The 23,916-nt window shown below is 36.7% G+C and overlaps 1 protein-coding gene and 1 long non-coding RNA gene across 2 annotated transcripts; one reads left to right on the top strand and one right to left on the bottom strand.

Moving 5' to 3' along the window:
* Window positions 1–6,450: 6,450 nt before the first annotated feature.
* Window positions 6,451–8,093, top strand: LOC107837304 (uncharacterized). Its single transcript, XR_001663320.1, has 2 exons — window positions 6,451–7,772; window positions 7,810–8,093. It is a non-coding gene; the product is annotated as an uncharacterized LOC107837304 (long non-coding RNA).
* A 15-nt stretch (window positions 8,094–8,108) lies between these two features.
* Window positions 8,109–23,463, bottom strand: ednraa (endothelin receptor type Aa). Its single transcript, XM_007561995.2, has 8 exons — window positions 23,252–23,463; window positions 21,192–21,713; window positions 17,283–17,410; window positions 14,621–14,819; window positions 10,915–11,067; window positions 10,688–10,821; window positions 10,189–10,297; window positions 8,109–9,790 (listed from the first exon to the last, which is right to left on the bottom strand). The coding sequence occupies exons 2-8, from the start codon at window positions 21,663–21,665 to the stop codon at window positions 9,653–9,655; spliced, it is 1,335 nt and encodes a 444-aa protein (XP_007562057.1). The 5' UTR covers window positions 21,666–21,713; window positions 23,252–23,463; the 3' UTR covers window positions 8,109–9,652.
* Between the last annotated feature and the right edge of the window lie 453 nt (window positions 23,464–23,916).

The raw sequence follows: 23,916 nt of genomic DNA, 5'->3' as shown, positions 1-23,916 counted from the left end.
CTAATCCTTTTTTCAAATAAATTTGATCAAATATAAATATTTGAAAGTGTTACATAAGCACGTCTTATTATTAATTCTACTTAATAATAAATGCAACTCAATTAATTATTTCCCAGGTAGCAAACGATGTTTTGAACGACGTCCAGTGAACGTAGTCTGAAAGTCCAACCTAGAATATTCGGACCTGATGTTCACCAAAAGTTTTTATATTCTTAAAACGTTTAAAACTTATTTATTTATTTACCAAATTTCTATTTTTTGTTCTTGTTATAAAAAGTGCACACTTCTGACCATTGTTTGATTGTTATCTGACCGTTTTCCTTTCTTTTATAAAATTAGTTTTACAAAACTTTCCAAACAACCTTAAGCACTACAAAGAACTCCTTTGTATAGTCGTATCGTCTCTCCACGAAATTTATTGATTTTTAAAATTGTGTTTCTTGTTATTCCTGCACAATTACAGTTATTTTAATTCCTTGCCTGCTGGTAGCAGTAATGTTTGCTAATCGCTATTAACATCAAGAAAAGAAGCAGACGACAATGAAGAAGCAGCGTGCTCACACTTCGGACGATTACTGGGATAATTTTGCCACTAGACTTCCTCTTTTCTTTTAAAACCAATCGTATCTTAATTTTTTCAGTAAGTTACTGTTCAATTATATTCTATTTTAAGAGTAAAAATACACCTGGTTGACTGGTTTGATTTTGTGTGATATACTTTTTTCTGTGACAAGTGTGAGGCTCTTTATGTTTGTTTTCCAGTGATATTCTTGCCAGGTAGTTATTTCTATAGGGGTTCACATAGTTAATCGTGAAATATTGCTGCACCAACCTCAGTCTGGTCTTTCTTACTTACTGGTAGGCAAAATGGCGGCGGCAGTTTCACTCGCCTAGACTTCACTGTTTTGATTGTGTGCCAGAAGTTTTTTTCTTCCTTTTTTTCTATGGTAAGTCTGCTGCTCTCTTTTCTTTTTTCAGGGTTCACCCGGACAGTACTTATTTCTAGAGTGGTTCACATAACTAGTTAGTTGTCAAATATTGCAGTACCAAACCAGTCTGGTCTGGGAAAATGGCGACAGCAGTTTCATTAGCTTATTTTGCGGTTTTGTTTTTGTGCACTTGGTGAACTTTTTTTTGTGGAAAGGGTGCTGTTCTTTTTCCAGTATTATTCTTAGACTGTAAGAATGTGTTTTTCCATTATTATTTTTGGACTGTAATTCTTTTCAGCTTGATGAATGGCCTTATGTTCTCTTTGTTAGCTCGATTTTAAAACACCTTATGAAAAGTTTTGAGATATCACTCTGTCAGCTTAATTTTGCATTAACGATGGCCTAAAATATGTATTCACTTCCCAGACCTACCCTTAGAGACATGCTTGCAAAACAAGCATGTCAAACAAACTTGATGATCATGATCCTGATGATCATGAAAATTCTCCTGCATTTCAGCACGAAAGCTTTGCCGTGCTTTTGAAACTTCATAGTTGTTATATGATAATAGCACCATCAGTGATTGTGAAACTGAGAATATTCCTGCAAATGATACTTGGGTCTTCTGTAGATGATGATCATGGCGCTGTTCATCTTGACCATCATGCCATGGTGGTATAAATAATAACTTTTATTATTTATACTTTTGAAAAAGGGTTTTTCATGTCAGATTTTTTTCTCTTTCTTTGTACTTGTGTTATTTGTTTTATTTCAGTTTATAAAATACAGAATTTTCACATATCCTCATTATGAATTTAATGAGGTTATGTGACCTGAGACTGTTTGATATATGTAATTTGCAGTCATTACAATTTCGGCAAAATCAGGGAATCTTCAGAATGACATTTGCTGTACAGCTACAAGCAGCTTCTTGTACTCTTGTCATTGTAATATGTTTGTCCTAGGAACAAGTGAAATGACATTTTAAACTTGGACTGTTTCTGATCTACTTCTCAGATTGAAGATGACACCACCTTCTTCCAGTGAACCTCTTCTGCTTCATTAGAGGTAAGCACCTCCCTTTCTGCCGGCTCTGACACCGGCTGTAGAAAATTGACTAAACCCAGTCATTTTGTCAAATTACGTTGCGCCTGTGTTTCATTTATTGCATGAAACCACTAGATGGCACTGTGATGTCAGTATTTATACTATAAAAAAACATCCGGCATTTCTAAGTTTCTAGCATATTTTTAAATCCTGGTATTCACATTGAATAAACTTCTTTTCTCAGTGTGAATTCTGGGTATGAAGAGAAACATTTTAAGTTATTATTATTATTATTATTATTATTATTATTATTATTATTGTTGTTGTTGTTGTTATTCATTCTTGATCTGGATACAATTATGCCTAAAATATTTTTTAAAGCTGGCAACAACAACAAAAGAGTATTGCTTACTTAAAAGATCTGTGTGACAGTATGACTGTTTTATTGCTAAATCTTTTTTTTTTTAATACACTTGGCCCAGTATAATATCAGCAAACGGCAGTTTTTGTTTTATTTTTTAAAGCATTTCTGTTCACCTAACTAAATAAATAAGATTTTAATAGCTAAATATAATTCTGTAAAGGCCAAGAGGGGATCAGAACAGCACCGCATTGGTTGGCCTCATATTCTATCAGCATTCATTTATAACTGAGACAATTAAACTATCCTTATCTTAACCTTTATATATTGCACAGTTGCACAAACAGAGAATAAGAAATTACACAAACATACTCATCAAACTGGCTAGCTTGAACTTTGGGTTTAGAACTTAAAAAAATAAAACAAAATTAGATGTTGTTTTCAAGATGTTTGGACATATAATAAACTAAAGTAAAAATATATATTGTTATATACTTGACAACATGACAATGTTCAACTTTGTGACTTTTTTTAGTCACTTTTAGTATTTTGCTTAGAATATACAGGTTTCTAGAGCATTCGCTGTGCAATTTGAACATACCGACAGCCTGTTTTCCTTTTTGTGCATGCAAAAATACATTTGCACGCACAGTTTTATACAATATGAGGGGAGGCAGAACTTTCCTTACTGTTGCACCACATCTCCTCAGCCCCACAGTCACTGAAATCGCTGGTTGTTGCAGGACAGATTGTTCATGAATTTTGAATCGATCCTTTTGGCTTTTATAAATTAGAAATGGTCCTTTCCACAAGTCCATGGCTGATGGCTCGGAGGGATTGTCAGTGTGAAGTGGCACACAATGTACAGCGACGTTAAGGGTAGGGTAGATAAACATATGTTGCATTTGATCGAACCTACATGCACATTTTGGCATGAAGGATGTGGCAGCCTTCACGTCTGGCTGAATCATATAGGAGCTCCTGCAGGACGGGTCTTGTAGGAAATGTGCATAAATAGATAAAGAGAATGGATGGGTCTAAAGAATAACAGTAATCAATGTAGAGCAAAAGGAGGAGACATCCTGTCTAAATCATGACACAATCTATCAACTAAATTGCACCTCCTTCCTTAAACATTTACAAAACGCAGCAATTTTTAAACAGTTGTGTATTTATTTTTAAGATGTCGGCCTTTTTTGGTTGGGAAATGTTCTGACTTAGTGGGAATGTTTCAGTCAAATTCAAGATGTTATTCTGGAACAAAAACAGAAGAGAAATCGGGGAGGTGAACCTTGTTAATATGTCAAAACGTGATTGTTGCTAAAAAAAAAAATACATCCTTACCTTTCAGCTAAATCAGTCTCGTCATTTTGAAAGTGATTTTTCTTCACAGAATAATGTGAGATTTTTTTTTTTTAAATGTGTTTACTGTCAGATAGCTAAGTGTAAAAATCCTTGGCATGAATTGCACTTCTCATAGCAGTTACCTAATTGAACATGAAAAATAAAAAAAATGTTACACTGGCACTTTTAAATGTATTTAATTCTAAACTGTTAACAGATGATTATGTCTAATATATTTCTCAGCTGATCAGAAGAATATCTATTATAGGAACTTTTAGTAGTTGCTGACTTCCCTCTTCTGTGGGATAAAAATATAATGTGACATCCATCCGTTGATCCCAAAGGAAAAATGGCTCATTTGTTGACAAGCTACTCCCATCCAAAGTGTTGAATATTTGCAAATATAAATAGAATCATTTTTGAGTATGAAATATATAACACAGGTCTGAAATTATAAATAATTTAAATGTGACTTAAATATAACATAAATGAATAAATAAATATTTTAGATCTATAAATAAGTCCAGAGTTAACTTAAGGGCAGGGGGAAATAATATTTTCTCTCCTCCCCTCGTAAAGGCCCTGGGAAATCTTGTTTTAAAGCGAATGGCATTTTGAACCCTTTGAAGTATCAGGACGTTTTAAATAAAACTTTTAGACTGTGCCAGAAAAACTTTACTGGCTTCTCATCACACTTTTCAGCAGGATAAGATTGGCCAAATTGTGACAGAAATGGTTCAAACACAGTCAACCTTTTCCCACGGTCGTGTCGGTCCGCAGATATGAATCCTAAGCTGTTAGCCGAAGAGACTGTAAAAGACGACACAAGACCGCGGATGATAGCTTGTATTTTGGTGTATGTGAAAAGAGTCTGATGAAAAAGTAGAATGCTGAAACCTCAAATCAGTTGCATCATTTGTAAATTAGGAGCAGTAAAAATAAAAAAAGTTAATGTGGACAAAGCTTTCTGTTTCTGTCCTTGAAGTGCCCCATGTAGCCTCTTTAGTTCTCTAGAGAGGTAACATTCCCAGTTTATTTTAAGTACCACATTCTGTCCAGCTGCTTCACATCCTCTACAGGATAAATAGATAAAGAGAGATAAGTTTGAGACTCATGTCTCTTATGTTTAGGTTACAACAACAGGTCCCCCTCCGTCCCTCTGTCTCCTATATACGTTACAGTCATAGTGTGCTAATCTCAAGAGAGCCTGTTCTCCATGTTTTGCTGTAGTTTTAACTGTCTTAATGATTAAAGTATTTCAACTTGAATTATTCTTTATAAATCCATCTGTTTTTGAGAGAAATTGATTAAACTATTTGGGTATTACCTGATAATCAGATGGTGCTCAGACTTGGTCATTTTAGAAATGACTAATTTTGCTAATATTTTCCCTCAGTATTATTTACAGTTATTCACAGTCAAACCAAACCAGTTGTTGGACAATATTATGACTCAGATGACATATTTCAAACATTATTATTTTATTTATGGTTAATGTTAGATTTTACACCAAAATCAGCTGAAATAAATCTGTTAAATTAAAGCCAAATTCCTGACTAGTAGCAAAATGTTTCACATTCAAACGTCGACGTTATCAACTGAATATATTTATAACAATGGCTACAAAGTTTAAAAGTTTAACTGATCTGCAATAGATACGACAGGAAAAGGATTCCTCACATTATGCGCTCCATCACCTTTGGCTCTTTGTAGCTGAGATTGTGGTAATGTGAAGTAAGTATGTGCTGATACAGCATTTCTTTCCCCCCCAAACATCTTCCAAATAAAGAGCTAAAATAGGCATGTTACACAGCATCATCCCTGTTTGGGCCTAATTGTTTATTTTGTACAGCTGTCATTCATTGCTGTCGCCCAAATTTATTGTAACAACCACCAAATCTTTATGAGCTTTGTACAGAGAAGCTCTGCGGCCTGTTGAGATCCCCTGTTATTTGTTTTTGGGTTTATTTCAATTCATTGTTGGCAGGAAGCAAGGTTCCCACCAAATTGCAGAAATAAATCATTCTCCCTCTCCTTAGGCTTTTCTCACACTCGGAGCATTCGCCTTCACCTCTGTCCAGCCTTGCTCCAATGCTTCAGTCTAATAATATTTATTTGTCTATTTATTATTCTTCCTCTGTGCCTCCTTTAATCATGGACTACAAAGCAGTGATTTCCAGTGTTTTGATTAACAAGTCCTCCAGGGTTGCGATAAGATAAATGAATGACTTTATATGAACAATATGAACAAAATGTTTGTGACCTGGCTGAGGTTCATGTCCAAAACGAAGTCTGATTAAGTAACTGTTACAACGACCTGCTGGCTTACCAATAGGTGACATACATGGTGCTGTTAAATGTCTCCTTTTGAGAGAAAAATAATATAGAAATAAGCTTAACACTTAAAGTAGATTCAAAAAGTGTCTAGAAAACTATTTTCTAGAAAGAAAAGTTCTTATCTCTTTGTTACTCGGTTTCAGAGGCATGCTATATGCTGTTATGACATTAGTAGACTAATGCAAACCTTTCTGTGGTCAAACTTTGGTCTGGGTGGGAGAAATGTGAAGTGAATTACAAGTATCGAATTCCCACCATCCAAGCGGTTCACATCCTCTCTGCTGACATTAGCAACCCTAAGGGCTCAGTTTCGGAGTAGGTCACAGTGTGCTTTAAATCACTCCCAGACGCCTCTTTCACACAGACACAGATGAGAAACTGAAAAGACGCTTTGATTTCTTTGACAAACCACCATGACATCTTCATAAAATAACAAGTGAATCAGTTGGAAGAGAAAAGCGATTTACTGGTTTAAGCAGCATCACTGACATGAATGTAAAACAATGAAAACACATTACTGATCACAGGTTATCACAAATCACTTTGATGAATAGTGGTAAAAGTAATACTTCAGCTAAAAGACATTGCTTGTTCTTCTGTACACAAGTGTGCAAAACACCCAAGGTGTGCAAGTAATGGCGCACGTTCATGCAAGTATACATTCAAACTCACAGGTTTGCATTTATTCACATATCAATGAAAGAAAATATAAGTATATGTACAGTGTTTAAGGAAGCTATTTTGACTGGAGTAGTATTACTACAGAAAACATTAATGTTTTGCTCTAGTGTTAATTAGGTGAGTATTTGTTCCAAGTCTCATGTTGAAATTGTAGCTAAAGTGGCCAGAATGTAAAGCTTTATTTTGTCTTGAAGTACAGTGGACCCCTGCCTATTTGTGTTTTTTTTTACTTGCAGATTTTTCAATGGAACATAACTCCAAAGTATTTATGGAGCATTCAGCTTTTCTTGGATTTATTATTTTGTTTTTGTAGAAAAAAAATTTCAGAAGAAAAATGCAACTGGCGAAGCTGAAATACCTATTTGATACACTATTTCTTGTTTGCAAAGCAGCCAATCCAGGAACCACTTTCATCTTCCTTGGCAATGATTGGCTGTACCCTCGGAGCGGAAAATAAAATGCAAATTAAGATATATTTGGTGTTTGTACTATTAAATTTTTAAAGAGGGTTTCCAGTGTTTCAGCCATTTACAGCTGGTTTTGATCCCTAACTTCTTGCAAGATTTACCGGTTTTCACTGTACTTGTATTGAATCAAAAAAATTCTAAATATAATTACATTGTGCACAACATTGATAATTAGTCAAATCCTTCACTTTTGCATATGATTCTGGTTGATAACTGTTAGCTATTTGTTTCCTTTTACACAACCCACCCATATTTTAGTTAAGCTTACTTCTCCTATAAATTACCATACATTTCTTTATTTTGACTGGTGCTTGTATGGATTTTAAGCAAAATTATCTTTTGACTGTAGCATACTGGTATTATAATGAAGCTAATGTTGCCTAAGTAAAATACATATTACTACTATGATATAACACTTTACAAAAGTGAAGATATTAAAGAGATTGATGTTCATTTGGTTATACAAGCTTAGATGAGACCTTTACTGTTGCATTTCTATGGTAAAATTCACAGTGTTGTGATTAAAAAGCTAGTTTGTGTCTTTTTTTCAGTATAGATTTCTTAACGATTTGAACAGAAAATGGTTTATTTTCTTGGAAAACCGAAGTATGTTGTGATGTGTTGCTGCTTATCGGCAAGAAAGAGAAACGTTTAGAGTTCGCACTTGTATTTTACCCAGGTATTCTTGTTGCAGGAACAGTGGTGTACATTTATGAAAGAATCAAGGGCAGGTTTTAGGTCACCTACCAAAAGTAGCTAAAGTGGTTCAAATACCTTCATTCAACATTCAAGAGAGGGAACAACCCAAAGCTGATAGTTGGTATAGGTCAGGTTCAAGGACTAGATAGCTAAAGGAGACTCAGCAACCAAACAATTCAGGCAGCTGCGTCGTTTGTTAGCATAAAGTTCCTCTCAATAAAAGAAGCATTGTTTTATTTTTTGCTTGCTTTCAGTACAAACATGAACTAATAAACCATAGTTACGTTATCAAATGAAATCAATAACCACTTGCTCCAAAGATTTTCCATGAAAGGGAAAATTAGCTGCACACTGACAAGTTTTTTTTCTCAATGTCTGAGCTAAATGACTGAGTGTTTGACTGCACTTACTATCTGATCTGTTATTAGTATTTTCCTTCCAGATCTGGTTTTCAACCATCACATGTCCAGCATTAGTTTATAAGGGACACATAGTAGATGGACTTATGGAGTGTAAGTGGCGTTATTGGCGGTGTCCTTGAAACAATCATGAGTTAAGCACACGGTAACACTGCTTCCATTATTTTTTTTACGCAACCACGTCATAGCTGGTTAAAGTAAAAAAAGTCAGAAGAAACTTGCTAGTTTTGACACAAGTGGCCATTTGCTAGTAGGGTGAATTATAGATACGCTGCTCTTGCCATAGCACACTTTTAATCCCTGTGCAGGGTGCCTGTCTATTAGATCTCCAAGCTTCTGCCTCTCACAAATTATTTCTCCTAACTTCCGTCTTTGTACTGGACACTTGCTATAAAAAGCATAATTTTATCACCATATGAGCTCACATTCAATCTAGAAATGTTGCCAGGATGCATTATTTTGTCTTTAGCAACTTTCACCTGCACTGTTTCTTTTTTCACATATTTCACAGATTTATACATGGAAATTAATATTACTGGCATGAGCTACAATCGCAAAACTAAAATAAAAAGCTGTAAAAGTGACTGCATACACATGGCCTTTAAAAAGAGTTTAGAAATAACAGGGTTGTAAGTGATAATCTTGCAGATTTATGCCAGTTACTTGGGAAGATTCTTAGCACTGCAAAATCTTGTAACCCTTTACTTTTGCTATACACAGATCTGTGTTCACATTACACTTAAATTATTCTTCTGCCACAGTTTTATTTTTGTAAAAATCTTGAGGGATATAACAGAAACAGTATCCAGCTAAATGCAGTGAGTATAAGTCAAATAAGTTGCAAACCTTCAGTCTTGACGATTATTGTTGTTTGAGTCATTAACATGCCTGTTTGGTTATTAATCCCAGTGAGTAGCAAACTTCTGGGAACAGCATGTACACGTGTCTCAACATCGTTCTCTCTGACCGCCAGCAGACAGCCTTTTCGTTCTTGTTGCCTCCTTCCCAGTGGTGCTGCCCTTTACAGGAACAGCACGCTTGGCTCTTGATAGATTAATTTATAGAGTTCAGCTGTATCCCTTTAAAGAGTCCTCCTCCTCTTCCTCATCATCCTTCTCTTCCTCTTAGGCTACTGTGTCACTGCCTGTGAGTGTGGGAACACAGGGGGGGGGTTCTCAGGAAGCTTGGCCCTTCTGCGAGATTCAGGAAACTCACTCCATGGTTTGTTCCTTGTATTCCAGTTCCAAATATTCTTTCTTCCAGATGGATTTGTTTCCTCGGAGTCCAAATTATGCTTTCATATACATTTGTATTTTCATATTTACATTATACTTGCGCTTTGAACTCATTAAAACCTCCAGAGAACAATCAGTTGCTGTTTTTCCTGATACTTTTGTCAGTGTGGAGGTTGTTGGGTTCTGGACTTTTACACTGGACACTGGTACCATTCACGAGTCCAATGCTGTTCAGTTGGTTGTCAGAGTAACACCAGCAACACAAGCACGACTTGGAAAACATAAAAAGAGAGAAAAATGTACATTTTAGCATGGCTGTATTTATCCATGGGTTTTTCCATATGTGGACTTATCTCTTGTTTGTTCCCACAAAGCCCTTTAACCTCCAAAGTCAGGCAAAGGTTTATCTTGGGTAACATTCCCTTGACAGACATTTACAGACTGTGACCTCAGCCTGTGAAGTGACTACATATATCATCAGGCTGCTTTGGCGTTTTGCTCATGGCATGTCATCACTACGAGGCCTCTGAGTCATGGACAAGAGGATTGAGTTCACTGTTTGTGTTACAGAACAGTTTAGCTCAAAACAAACATGATGTGGGGGTTATGTGTTAAACATAATCATGTATGTGTATATATGTGTGTTTGTGTAATAAGAGAGAACCTCACCTTGAAGCAGTTTTTGAACTTCTTGCTGACAAAGTATAGAATGATAGGATTTATACACGAGTTGATTGTTGCCAGGTTGATACCGAGGTGATCCAGAACCAGCAAGAAGCTGAAAAGATAAACATATCTGAAGATCATGAAGTATTCTCTCTTGGACAACTCATTTTTTGTGAAAGTTGTGACGTCAAAACATAGTTGCCCCCACACATTTTTCAGTTTTGTTTTTGTTACACTGAAAATGTTTTAGATCCATCCATCTATTATCAGTATCCACTTATCCTTGCAAAGTCAAGCGGTCACTGGGAGAGGGCAGGGTACATCCTGGACAGGTTATGTTTTGGATAATTTTATTTTTTTTTTTACACAGTGTAATTTTCAAATGAATAATTAATTTTGTTAAGGGCATAAAAATATGCAATACAACTGCCTGAAAAGGCAGATGCAAAACAATGTCACAGCCCTATCCAGACATCCAAAACAGGTTAAGCACAGTTATTACCTGAGTAGTTCACAGCGCATGTTGTCTTTCGGGCGGTATACCATCTTCTTTAGAATCCTGCTGAGGTGCAAAGGGAACCAACACAGGGCGAAGATCAGCACAAGGCAGAAGACAGCTTTGGCCACCTCCCTCCTCTGCAAAGAGAAACACAAGATAAGGTTCCACCTTGTAAAGAGGAGGCATAGAGTCATAGTTTATTTGAAGACAAAATCAAAGTATTGCCCAACCTGTTTCAGGTGTTCACTCAGCGCGATGCGGAGGGTGCCATTCCGGTGGTTCAGCATCTCACAGGTCATGAGAGTGTAGAAGATGGCAGTGCAGATAAGTGGGACACAAAAGTAAAAGCCAAACAGCCACCAGTCTTTTGCCTCTGTGTAAAACTAGAGAGAAGCAAACACAGTGATGGACTCTGTTACATTTGAACTGCATTTATTTCAAGGTTTACAGTAGTTTGGTCACCTTAGAATTGAGTATCTGTGGGGCTGAAAGCATCTCAGCAGCCAATGTTTTACACAAATCCTTACCCAAAGAGTAGCTATCTGAGCTTTAAGGGCATATACTAGAAAAGTCCTTTGGTCTGGACTAAATTCAGACTTTATTTTTTTCATTTGATGTGGATTGCATTTAAATTGAGATTTTTAGCATCCGAACCAAAATTTGTAAGCAAAGCCACACAGGTGACAAACATTGCTCCTGTTAGACAGACATGACAGGGGTCGGGACAGATCACAGATCCGGAAAAACCTAACTTCGGAAGTTCTGCGTGCTGCCCATTTCTTTTGCACATATTTCTGAAGAACAATATTTGTCAAGAATAGCTAATACAACACAGGTTTGTGATGTTACATTAATTTTGGAAAGGCATCTGCAAATTCAGCTGCAAGCTGAATCAGGAAAGATGGCAACAGTGGCTCGTGAAGACCCTACTGATGTATATTTCCTGTAGTTGGTCTGGATTAAGGCCAATCTGTGTTAACACCCAAAGCAAACTGCACTAGAATTCATTTGGAAGTGGTACAGTTGTGTGGTCCGCACCAGGATTTGCTTGATTGTATTCACACATGCACAAAAGGTCTGAAAACAAACTCTGATTAATTAACAGAGGACTAAATGTGTCAGGTGTGAATACTTTCTAACTCAATTATGTTCATGGTGCAGCTATGAATTACACCTGAAACTGTATTTAAGTGCTTCTGAAAGTCAAAATTGATCATTATTCACAGTGACATGGTGGAACAGTAGATGTCTCACTTTTCTTTTCAATATCCAGAAAACACCATCTGGTTGCTGTTGTTTCGATGTGAAGTGAAGTTTATGGGAATTTTGCTCAGAAGTAGCAAACAAAGCTGGTTCCAATTATGCAGTGTATAATACAAGCCTGTGGTTCTGAAAAGGTATGATAAATGTGCTATCTTCAAAACCGAGAAGATCTGGTCTGGCCTTCTCACACAATAGTCGTTTTACTTTATAACCCCACTCATAAATTGATCATTATGGGGGAATTTTGCCATCCTAAATCAAAATACCCCCCACTGCTCCACCCCCACCCCATATATCATGCAGGGTGTAGAGAATTAAAAAGTAAAACGAGCAATTAAACTATAATAGATTCTCAGAAGTTGGCACTATATTGATATCTGGGAGAGATTACAGCAGTTTTGAGTGTGTGGAAAAGCACATGTGGCTACTTGAGGGCTAAGGCCCCCGTAATTGCACTTGGCCTGCAATCAATTATGTGTGTCAGGCATGTGGAAAGGCCACAATCACAAAGAGAGAGAACAAGGAAGAAACATTACTGTGTTCAAGTCTGAAAGTGAGACTTTACTCAAAATATTGTCTCAATTGGTTTATTTTCCAACACTGAAATATCTTTTTTACACATTTTCTTTCATGTTATTTATTTAATTGCAATGGATAGCAATAATTTCAGTTGTTTATTGAACAACCACATAATGTTGGAGTTGATTGCTTCAGTGTTGCATTGATGCATTGATGCACATGCCAGCTGTCCATTTAAAAAAAAAAAAAACCTCTCATTTCAAAGAAATATTACGTCTTTGAGATAATGGAGACACTACTCAACATGTTAGCTCTCACTTCAAGTAGTTTCAGTGCAGGATTGGACTTTCTGTCTCTTCAGTCCAATGATGTTTCAGTTCAATTTTCCCAAAATTTTAAATATCTACCATTGTACACTAGAGCTTCATTGTCTTGGCTTTTTAGTTTCATAAATGGTCAAATGGCAAAGAAAAAAATTGTTGAAATATTGTGCTATTTGATATTTTTTTCTTTTTAGAAATTCAGATGTTCGAAGAAAGTGAGAGTTTTTCTGTCTTAACGGGCCCGTTGTTGCAGTATTTAAACTTAAAGGAAGGTTGTATTTAAGCTTATAGGAAGGTTGAAATGTGGTTTCCTGGAGTCTGCACTTAAAGCAGTTGGAGAATGTATTCGCTATTTGCATGTTAACTAAATCAGCTTCAACCTAAAGTGGTCTATAAAAAGTGTTTAAATGCTCTGTTTTAGTTTCTACCTCAGAGTAGAAACTGTGCCAGTGTAAGTGGATCCATCTGTAACATAAGGTTGTGTAACATAGGAAGCAGTAGAACCCAAATCTGGTGAATGTGTCTTATTAAGGGAGAAAACTTTGCCCACACGTACCTCTGAGTGTAGCAAACATTTTAAAATTAAATATATATTCTTAAATTGAGTTTAATATTTTTGTACTACCAATCATTTGAGATCACTCAAAATCTGTCTTTGTTTGTTTGCTTGTGGACATATCGCTGAGTGCTGATCACGCCAAATCTGGATTTTAAAATGTTGTTTTGTAGTGCAACAAGAGGCACAGACAGGAAATGGATATCCTTTAGGCAAAGAGCCTAAACTCTCTGAACTTGGTGTTTCCTGTTGCTTCTCTTCGGTCAGAAAACTAAATGTTGAGGTAAAACTGCAGTATGAAGAAAATCTCCCCCTTTTTTTTATTGCTGCAACAACCAAGAACCACAGAGCCTCGGCACAATTGTGAGGTGGGTGGCCTTCTCCCACGCATCAAACTCTACGCCACTGGCAAGTGCAGTGTACTTTGCTTCCAAGCAGCTTAAGACTAAGTAAGTGTTAAAGACAAGTGTCTAGCATTTATGCCATTTATATTTCTTTTTAAATCATGTCCACATAGCTTTGTAATCTTTTAGAAATAGTTCTCAATGTTTTCTGATAATCTTTCAGTTTTTCCTTGTACACTGTCCATTTTCACTAAAGACAAAAATTAAAAGTGCAACAGAAAGTTATAATTATCAAATTTAAAATAATAAAATTTAGATTTTTCAAACTATATTTACAGGAACAAAAGTAATAATTGCAAGAGTAAAAATCATAACTGACTTTCAAAGTCATTTTTATGAGACATAAAGTCACACTGTTTTTCTCTGGAGGCTTGCTCCAGTATCTCCTTGTCATGATTTAGAATTTCATAATTATACATTTGAAAGTCTAAATTCTGATACTGGATCTCAAAACAGACTTTCTCATAATTGTAACTTTAAATGTCAAAATTTTGACTTTCTACCTCAAAATTATGGCTTTGAATCTATAACCTCGAAAATCAAAATTATGTCTCTGTATATCAAAATTATGGCTTCACATCATAATTATGACTTTGAAAGTCTAAACTATGACATTCAAACTCAAAATGATGACTATCTGTTGGGCTTTTATTTTTTTCTTTAATGTAAAAAATGGGCATTTATATTAATGGCCAGAAAATCTAAACATATTTAAAAAAAATCAACTTGTTAAAACATCACCCCTCAGATCACTTACTGATCTGAGGGGTATTTTAGTTTGCTGTCAAGTTACCAGCAAACTAAAATACCACTTTTTTCTGTTAAGCTCAAGTTGAATTGAAAACAGAAAAAAGGTAATATAATGGCTTACCCTCATGAAATCGCTTTGTGGATTAAGCATGCAAGTGCGCATGGTGGTGTTGCTGAAGTTGAAGGTGACCATGTCGAAACAGACGGCCTCAGGCACGGCCAGGATGAGAGACAGAACCCAAATGGTCACGATCTCGATGACGGTGAGGAGAGGGATGCCCACTCCCTGCACTCGGCTCCAGGATGCCACGGCTCTGTACCTGTGTGACGGGCAGATGCAAAGACGAAAGTCAGACTTTGACAGATAACCAAAAGGTTATTCATGATAAACTACTTCTGTTAATTTAGCTGAAAGATATTATTCAGGAACAAGACTGAACGAAAAATAATGGATCGATGAATAGAAATCTGATATTTTAAAATTGAATACTGGAAATGTAGGATTAAGATTTAATTTATTTGTGAGAATGTGGGCTTCCTATAATGTTTCAATAACCTGGGATGACCACTTCACATATCCATTCTATTATTGTGTTCTATCTACGATGTGTGATTAAACTTTAACTTTTAAATTCCCATAAATTATATTTTTCTGTCCATTTTAGCTGCAAATAATATATTAGTTTCGTTTTCAGTCACTAATTCATGAACAGCACTGAAAAATGCCATTTGTTTATTAAATGCAACAGCTAACAAAAGTGACTTCCTGCCTGCCAGCATGCCAAACACAACAAAATGCTCAGTCAGCAGACAATCAGAATTTTAGGAATTTATGAGGCGAGATGATCAATTGTTTATTTTTAATATCTAATATTTATATTTTTGTGAAGCCTCCAAACAGGCTGGCCCATGTTGGCAGTGAGGTCTCTGTGTGTTGGCTTGTGTTTGCCACGCACTAAATAAATTGTTTGCTTGTTTGTTTCATTAATGGAAACCACTTGTCGAAATGTTTTAGTAAAACCGTGCATCAAGATTTTATGGCAAAAATAATATATTTTTCATGATACATTTGAATTTCCCTGTTGAACAACATGGCGGCATTTATATTTCACTAAGTGGAAATGTATCCACCTTTTCCTCTACTTGTAGCAGTGAAATGATGCAAAGGTGACTAAAATAGATTGTAATATGTACTCAAATAAATTTGCTATGCAGTTCCAGGAACAAATGGAGATGATGTGCTTTTGAATGCAACCGAACAGTTCCTGGACCTTCCTCATAATGGAAGTTATTAAAACTGTCTGGCTGGTTGAACCTCGGAGCCTTTTGGATAAGGTTGAATCTCTTACGGCATCTGTGAAGCTGGATAGTGCATTAAGTGACATGCCAATGAACAACAGCACTTCAGGACCATAACTTATTCATTACAAACATATTTTAAGGCAATATCAAACTCATTAGCATGCTGGCTATCAATACAGCAAGTAAAGTTGACTTCACAAAGTGTACATATTGCATAGTAGCACTTCATGTAAAGATGTGTAAAGCCATATAGTGCAGAAGCATAGCTTCACACCTAAAAAAAGGAGAAATGTGTGTGGGAAAAAAAAATGAACTGACCTTATGAGATAATTAGAATATTATTTTCATTATGTATCCAATAATTTTTCACTCCCGATATATAAATATAATAGACACATTTATGTTGGATACTAATTAAAATGGGAAAGAGAGGAGAGCATGCTTTTTTCCTGCAAAACCAAATACCCAAAATTCCTACTGAAGATGTTTAAAACAACATTTTAGGTGACTAACAAAAAATGTTAGTTGATAATACAGTTTTAGAGCAAAATGCTTTATATTTGTTTAAAGGAAATTGCAAAGTGCAAAGTAATAAACAGATGGCATTTGTAACTCTCCAGTTTTCCAAAATATTCATCATCTACATTTTTCTGGTGCCCTAAGATGTGAACTGAAACAGAGATTGGCATCTTGGACTCACCAGCCAGTTGTGCTTATTTCCAGAAAACCTCCATCCCCACATAAAAAAGCTGCAATATTTTTCAAGAAGCTACAACTTTTATTTGTTTACTTATTTGTTTTTCCTTTGTTCTGAATTTTGGTTTGGTTGTGCGTCCCCCAGAATATCTACTAATATCCGGTCATCTCTTTACTAACTGGAGCAAAGTGTCCATAAAAGCAGTTTAATTTCTAAAGCATTGTACACTTCTTTACCATGGGTTTCGGATGATGTTATAAACAACTGCTACAAGAGGGGTTAACAGGAGCAAAGGGATATTTTGTAATTCAACTTATGAACAAACTCATAAGTAGTACTGAGTCGATGGCTTTCCCAAAAGTGATCATCTAGTCTTCCTGTCATTGTTAAGGAATGTTTTCTATGTGGTCTCTTATATAAATAAGCCAAAAGCAAAAATAAATCTTGAGCAAAGCATTTCCTCTCTATGTGAAAAAAGGATTAATTACAAAGGGGCGCCAAATAAATCAAATTACTTATAATTTGTTTTGAAAAATTGGGCTTCTATAGCACAAATTCTGAACAGTAATTAGTAACTTTGTTCAAGAACAAAAAAAAATATGTTGCATCTTTACAAATGAGGAGACATGACCATGACAGTTAAACATCAGTATAAAGACATTTGGATTACATATTTTTTCTTAAACTTAATTTCCTTTACACTTTCTCCGCATATCAAGCAGATTTACATTAAGGTTAATATTTTTCATATGTTTGTGCTACTGAGGAGTCTGACAGGACTGACCTGTCCACACTGAGGGCGCACAGGTTTAGCACTGTGATGCCAACGGAGGCCTTCTGTAGGAAAGGCACCAGCTTGCACAGACACAGGCCAAACCAGTGGTCATCAAACGGAAAACGGGATGCCAGGAGCTGTGGGAAAGAGTCATTATTTAAACAACGCTGCACAATCAGTTGGTTATTTCTCACCACATATTGACTGATTTAACAAAAATCTGTATCAAATATCTGTACGTTATAGATCTATGGTCCGCTTGTGTACTAATATGCAGTTAGGTGGTCCAAAGTTCACTTTTTTGACCCACATTAGTTACATTTTGCATTCACACTTCCACAAACAAATCAGACTTTCTAGGCAAATGAATTAGAGTTGGATTAAAGCGCGATAAACAAAGCTGTTGTGAATGAACCCTTTGTCTGCATAGCATAACATGAGCTAGGTGTTGGGCCACTGCACCATATTTTTGATGTGTAGTCATAAAATCTATAGCAGTGGAGCCAATCTGTTACATATGCTGATGGCAAAAAATTCTGGGGATTATGATAGAAAGAATGCCACAGAACAGTCGAAAAGATACAGTTCTTTTCTGTTCTAGACAATTGTAGTGTGTTAAGGTGTTTGAAGTCAGGACAAGTTACATATCCACGAAGACGATGTGTGACGATGAGAGAAATACTGTTTAATAGAGAAGGAAGTCTTTTTTAATAAATCTAATTAAATTGATATTCTTATATAAATGATAATGATTCAGCATAAAAATTGGGAAAAGCTGAATCAAACTGTTCTTTCTGTGGATTCAGGCCCATATTTTAGTCTCAAACTTTCTCTTTTGGCTTCAGACTAGAGTTTCTTGCAGAGGTGTTTATCCTTCTTGAACTTTTCCACATTTTGCCATGCTTCAACCATAAATGTCAATGCATTTTGCATAGTTGTATGCACAATGCAGTGCATCATTGTGAAGGGAAATTTAATGGTTTTCAAAATCGTAAAAGTTTATTTGTAATCGTTTAATTGCATGCATTGTAACTAGATCCTTATGCTCTAACCCCTCCTAAAAAGGTTCAGGGCAATCCACTGCCTTCAGAAATCTCTTAATATTGACTAAAATTACATTCAAATGCATTGTAGTTTGAGGCTGATACAGGTTAAAATAGTAAAGTTAATAAAAACGGTACAAGGAGTGGTGTAAAAGAAGCAAAAATGCAACTACAGAGCTCGGTTTGAAAAGAAGGTGTCTGGAAATCAAACTGACCAAACTAACATCTAAAGTTCAATTATAGGCATTTGAATTCTGTGCCATTGAAGTTTAAATTCTAATCAAGGACATCTTCATATAAACTTTACCTTTGTTCTTTTCAGGTACTTTCCTCCCTTCAACATAAAAACAAAGGAAGAGTTTTCGGAAACGGTGTCCTTATCCCTAGGAAGACGGGGCAGGGGGGTTGCAACCTTGTGGACGTGGCTCACTCATTGTTTGTGCGCAGACTGCTCCCCCCAGAAGATTTTTTGTTTCCTCTTTGCACATGTGTTGCTCAGACAACAAAGTCGCCGTGCCCCTCAGAGTCCCAAGTTAATTTTAACCAGGTGGCTTTCCTGACTTCTCTCTGTGCAAAATGGCGTTCTTTTAATGTGGCTGCACAGAGATTGGTGTGACTGATCCCTCAATCCCGCCATCGCTCTTTATTACTACACAAAGCTTGACAGTGTTTACTGGCATAAATCGAGTTAGGCCGAAAAGGGTCTGCAACTGTTTAGCACATAAGTCACGCAATGTTTCATATTTTCAAGTGGTTGTAAAAGCAAACAACAGGGCTGTGAGTCACTTGAAACCACAAAGAAACATTTCTAAATAAAAAAAAACTGATTTGATCTGTTACTCTCATGCAAATTCTGAGCAACTAATAAATCAGTGCCTTTAAATGACTGAAGTTTATGTTGTAAATACTTTACAAAAACACGGGAATAAAAGAACTACAGCCTGAACTAACTGAAATCTCCACATAATTTATGTGCCATGTGTTTTTGTCAGTCATTACTGACTTACAAAAACAGATGAAACAATCTAGTCTAGAAAACTAGATTTCTGTCTTCTGCTTTGCTTCAGATCACCAAAAATACAAGCTGTGAAAAAAGAGCATGGTCATAAAAGTAATTGGTCTCTAAATCGAATAACTGGTTATTGTCCACTTTTTGGAGAATTCAGCCACAGTTGAGGGTTTTCAAGCATTAACATCCTTTTTAAGGTAACGCTACACCTCCCGGCAACCTTCACGTTAGTCTCATCAGTCCATAAAATATTTCCCCATGTCTTTGGGATTATTAAGATGTTTTAAAGGAAAATGTGAGACAGATCTTTGTGCTGTTGTTGGTTAGCAGAGGTTTTAGCTATGAAGCATCCATTCAATGCTTTTTTCTGTCTCTTTCTCCTTGTTGCATCACAAACAGTGATCACTGGTAGTTAAGCATGCAGTGCTTCAGATTTTCTTGGTTTTTTTAGTGACCTCCTGAATGAGTGACTGAAGCACTTTTGAAGATATTTTGGCAGGACAGCCACTCCTGGGAAGGTTCACTGCTGTTTCACGTGGATATTGGCTGTCACTGTGATTTGCTAGAGATCCAAAGCCTGAATTTTTTTTAAGCCTTTAAAACCAGATGAGTGTAAGTGACTTTATTAGATGTACTTGAAGCTCTTCAGACTGAGGCATGATGTGTCGCTATTTGAGACTACTTCATGCAGTAAGATAGGTTCTGTTTTGTGACTTTTTGATTCTACAGGCTAAGTTGTAGCATTGTTAGTGAAATTGAACTAAATATTTTGACTCATATCAGTCAATTCCTAGGTCAAACATAGGTCCAGCTTAGGTTACCTGTCTTTTGAAAAAATATTTTTGTATTTACTCAGGTTATTTCTGTCTGATTTGTTTGATTATCTGACATATTTAGAGATTACCTATTACGCTTTCTTGAACAGGTTAGGATAAGTCTACGGGCTATGGCTTTTTTTTTTTTTTTTGCATAAAATCATTCTTTGATTATGAGATTTTAGTCTGCCCAATTCTGTCTCTTTTGGGCTCCTTTCAGATTGAGCTATTATAGGGTCTCGCTATAAATCCAAATAAGCTGCTGCTTGCTTACTCAACTTTACACTTGCAAGTGTAAATGAGTGTAAACAGATGCATAATTATGCAATCAGAAACTTTGAAAAGCACTAGTAAAGCCTTCTGCACAATCAACAAGAATTCTCCAAGTGGTTTCTTAATGGTCATTTTACGACAAAACACTTTTCCAGCAACCGTTGTACAGCATTAAAACCAGCTGGTAAGGTGCTGGAGATCTTCTTGGGTAACGGCACAGTGCCACTCAAAAATTGGGAGATATATGAAACTAATCATTTTCCAGACACCACAAAAATGTAACTTTTTGGTTTTAGAAGCAGTAGGAACCCAAATGGAAGTGGACTCTGAATTTTGCAAAATAAATTCTCTATAAGTATTAAATAAGAACCAAGAACAAACAAAATAATCTGTAAGGGGTGAAAATACTTTTTACTTAATTTTTATGGTACTGCAAGTGAAGAATTTGCGTAATAATTAAGTAAGAGACAAGAGGCATGCTTGACTCCAGCCTGACTCTTGTTTATTTTAAACAGTCATATCCGTTCTCCTCTCATCACTTATCTGACTTCATGAAACCGATAACGACCCTCCGACTGATTACGCTTTCCCGTCTCCCTTAAACCGCCTCCCCCTCCTTTTCCCGTCTGTAATATCCCTTTTTTATCTGAGCAAGTCTCCCTCATTGTTGCTGCTTTTCATCATATCAACAGTGTGCAACCTGTCACTCAGCATTCTGGCTATGAAGATAAAGTTAAGAACAGACATAAACACACAGCAAGGGGAGTGAGAGTGCTACCTTGTACGCATTGATCGGTATATCAATGAAAATGTAGATGAGGTCGCCCAGGGCAAGGCTGGCGATGAGGGCGTTGGGCCCGTTCCTCATGCACTTATTCTGGTATATAATCCTCAGGAGGGTGGCGTTTCCGACCAGGCCGACCACAAAGACGATAACTGAAATGACCGTGTTGATGTACTTAAAATAGTTGCTAATTGAGGGATATGCAACGCACTTTGGAGGTGACACTGGTCTCTTCAAGACTGTATTATTAGCAGAGCTGGATCCCAAAGCTTGCATCCGAGCTCCTGGGACAAATGAAGGCAGATCTGGACTGGCGGTGCTGTGGAGACCTGAGGATTGGAGAGTGGAGTGGATGACTGGTAGAGAGTCCTGGGCTTCCGCTTCCTTTATCTGGCACATTCCTCTGGCTGCCAAACAGGCCATTAGCATGAGCATATGCCGGGCTGCGATCCCCATTATCGAATACATCGAGCTCTTTGATTTCACTGACTGGAAGACTGCCTCAATATGTTACAGCTGGAATGAAAAGAAACGAGGAGAACAGGTTATATTTCTGATTAAAACTAAAGACTAAAATCTAAGTAATTAGAAATTTGAGGTGCAGACCCTTTTTTTTTACTTTTCCACAATGTGTCAACACAAACTGTATTGTATTTAATAGTGACACATAGTTCTACATTGTGAAATGGTTGCGCCATATAGCCTAAAAATAAAATGTCCTTCTTTTTTCAAACTTTGATTTGTGAATTTAATTGATTTTGTTTTCCTGTAACTAAAAAACACAAATGACAGACAATAATATCTTACAAATCTGACTTTTATTTCAATCATTCCTTCTGTGAGTTGACCTGAATTCTGAGTTGAAATTTATAGAAACTGTAAATCTGTTTGTCAAGAAAAGATCGTAATTCTTCGATTCCATTCTAAACAATGGAATTTCAAGGAGTGCATCTATGAAAAAAAATCCAGATTTTTCTCAGAAATGAAGTTTTCAGGAACAGCAGTTTTGATTAATTGATTAAATCAATTCATCATCTTGTCCTTCATTGTGGTAAAGTTGAAGGGCATACGTATCTTTCAAATCTTCCTTTACAGGCCAACTAGTTTTCTTCCAGAATCATTCTTTATTTAGCACCTTCCACCTACAACCAGCTTCCACATCCTTAGTGAAAAAAGCATCTCCACAGCATGATACTGCCACCACTATGTTTTTCTATGAGAGTAGTATAATCAGTTTTATTTCAGTGAATGTTTTCTACCACATACAGAGTTGGACGGTTTTTCTTAAGTTTAGTCTCTCTTCTGCAGAAGGCCAAAGCTTCTCCAGTGATGTAAAAAGACAAAAGACTTTCACGAAGATTAACGTATTGAAGACTTCAAAAAGGGGCTCACATATGGGAGATGCCACCTATAGTTATACTCAGACATTCAATATAAAAATCAACAGAGTGTAAGAAGCACATATTTTGCTCTCACTCATTCCTGTATGAAAATTCAGTTCAGTCTGTAATGTCCTGTTTGTGTGGGTGTCCATTTCTCGGGTTTGCACTTTTCGATTCCCACTGCTCCACATTCTCCCTCTGTTTTTGATTTTAAAAGCTTTAAACATGTGGTTCTGACTTTGTTTAAACAAATAAATGTAAGCTGAGCAACAAAAGCATTGAAGTTTAAATACAAATTACAAAGAGAAAAACAACACATTTAACTTCCTCTTGGATTACGCTCCTTTTCACCAAAGAAAAAAAGAGTCGACACATTTCCTGAAAAATACAGAACAGTTCATTACACTATGCTGTTAGTAAAGACTTGTTAAAGTTTCAAACTCTTAGATCCACACCGAAGCCCATTTCATCATGTCACGGTGCAGGCAAGTCTTATAGCCCGGAGTTCTTCCTGTTCAAAGTCCCCGCTGTCACCAAGTACACAAAGAACTATTTAGCAGCCAGCCCTTCAAGTAGCATCACAGTTTAGCATCAGCATGACACTGCTGGGATCTGTGACAGCACGCAAACTGATCCATGCATAAATAATAAATACGTTTGGTTTTCACCTACCGCTTCTAAAACGCCTGCCTGGCCCCCTTGGAAACCGTCAGGCAAACTTTCAGCTGAAGCCCCCAGACATCTGTATCACATCACATGAGTAATTAACGTACTATCAAAGCTGCGCCGTATCCCACTTGGTTTGAGCAATGCACCCGTCTGCTCTGAGGTGCCTTCACATTATGGCTCAGAGTTTCCTGTGGAGAGTTTGCAGTATGTCTAAGTGTGTGTGCAACACTGTGCATATGTCTATGTGTGTGTGAGAGCACCAGCAAGACACTTTGACTGGGTGGGATAGTAGTCTCCACCTCCCTTCGGTAACAGACTGGGCCCCCTTTGGAAACATCACCCTCCTTTCCCCTTTTTCTCAGAGGCACCGCCTGCTGACAGTCATATCCAACAGCAGCAGCACACACACACACACACACACACACGCATGCACACACTGATATAGGGGGGCATTTGGGAGCCCAGTGCTCCACTCCTATGCCCTCTTCCTTAAATCCCTTGTACCTCCCCAAAAGGCCCCCCCTCCTCAGTCACATCTATGAGTTGCATACATTACACGCAACCGTTTCCTCACACAAAGAGCTGCGAAGGTCAGACTTTTAGCAAAGGAGACTTTCAGTTAATGTTTGTTTCATTTGAGAGAGGGGAAATAAAAATCCAACAAAAAA

Source organism: Poecilia formosa, unplaced genomic scaffold, assembly GCF_000485575.1.
Source record: "Poecilia formosa unplaced genomic scaffold, Poecilia_formosa-5.1.2 Scaffold132, whole genome shotgun sequence".
NCBI lineage: Eukaryota > Metazoa > Chordata > Actinopteri > Cyprinodontiformes > Poeciliidae > Poecilia > Poecilia formosa.
Note: the sequence above shows the minus strand (reverse complement) of the source record. Positions and strands in the feature narration are given on the sequence as shown.

Coding starts and splice junctions, on each gene's coding strand:
- ednraa (XM_007561995.2), bottom strand. CDS start 21,665: ATGTATTCGATAATGGGGATCGCAGCCCGGCATATGCTCATGCTAATG. Junction 17,411..21,191: donor TACCGATCAATGCGTACAAG/GTAGCACTCTCA, acceptor TCTTTCCCACAG/CTCCTGGCATCCCGTTTTCC. Junction 14,820..17,282: donor TGCGCCCTCAGTGTGGACAG/GTCAGTCCTGTC, acceptor CCCGTCACACAG/GTACAGAGCCGTGGCATCCT.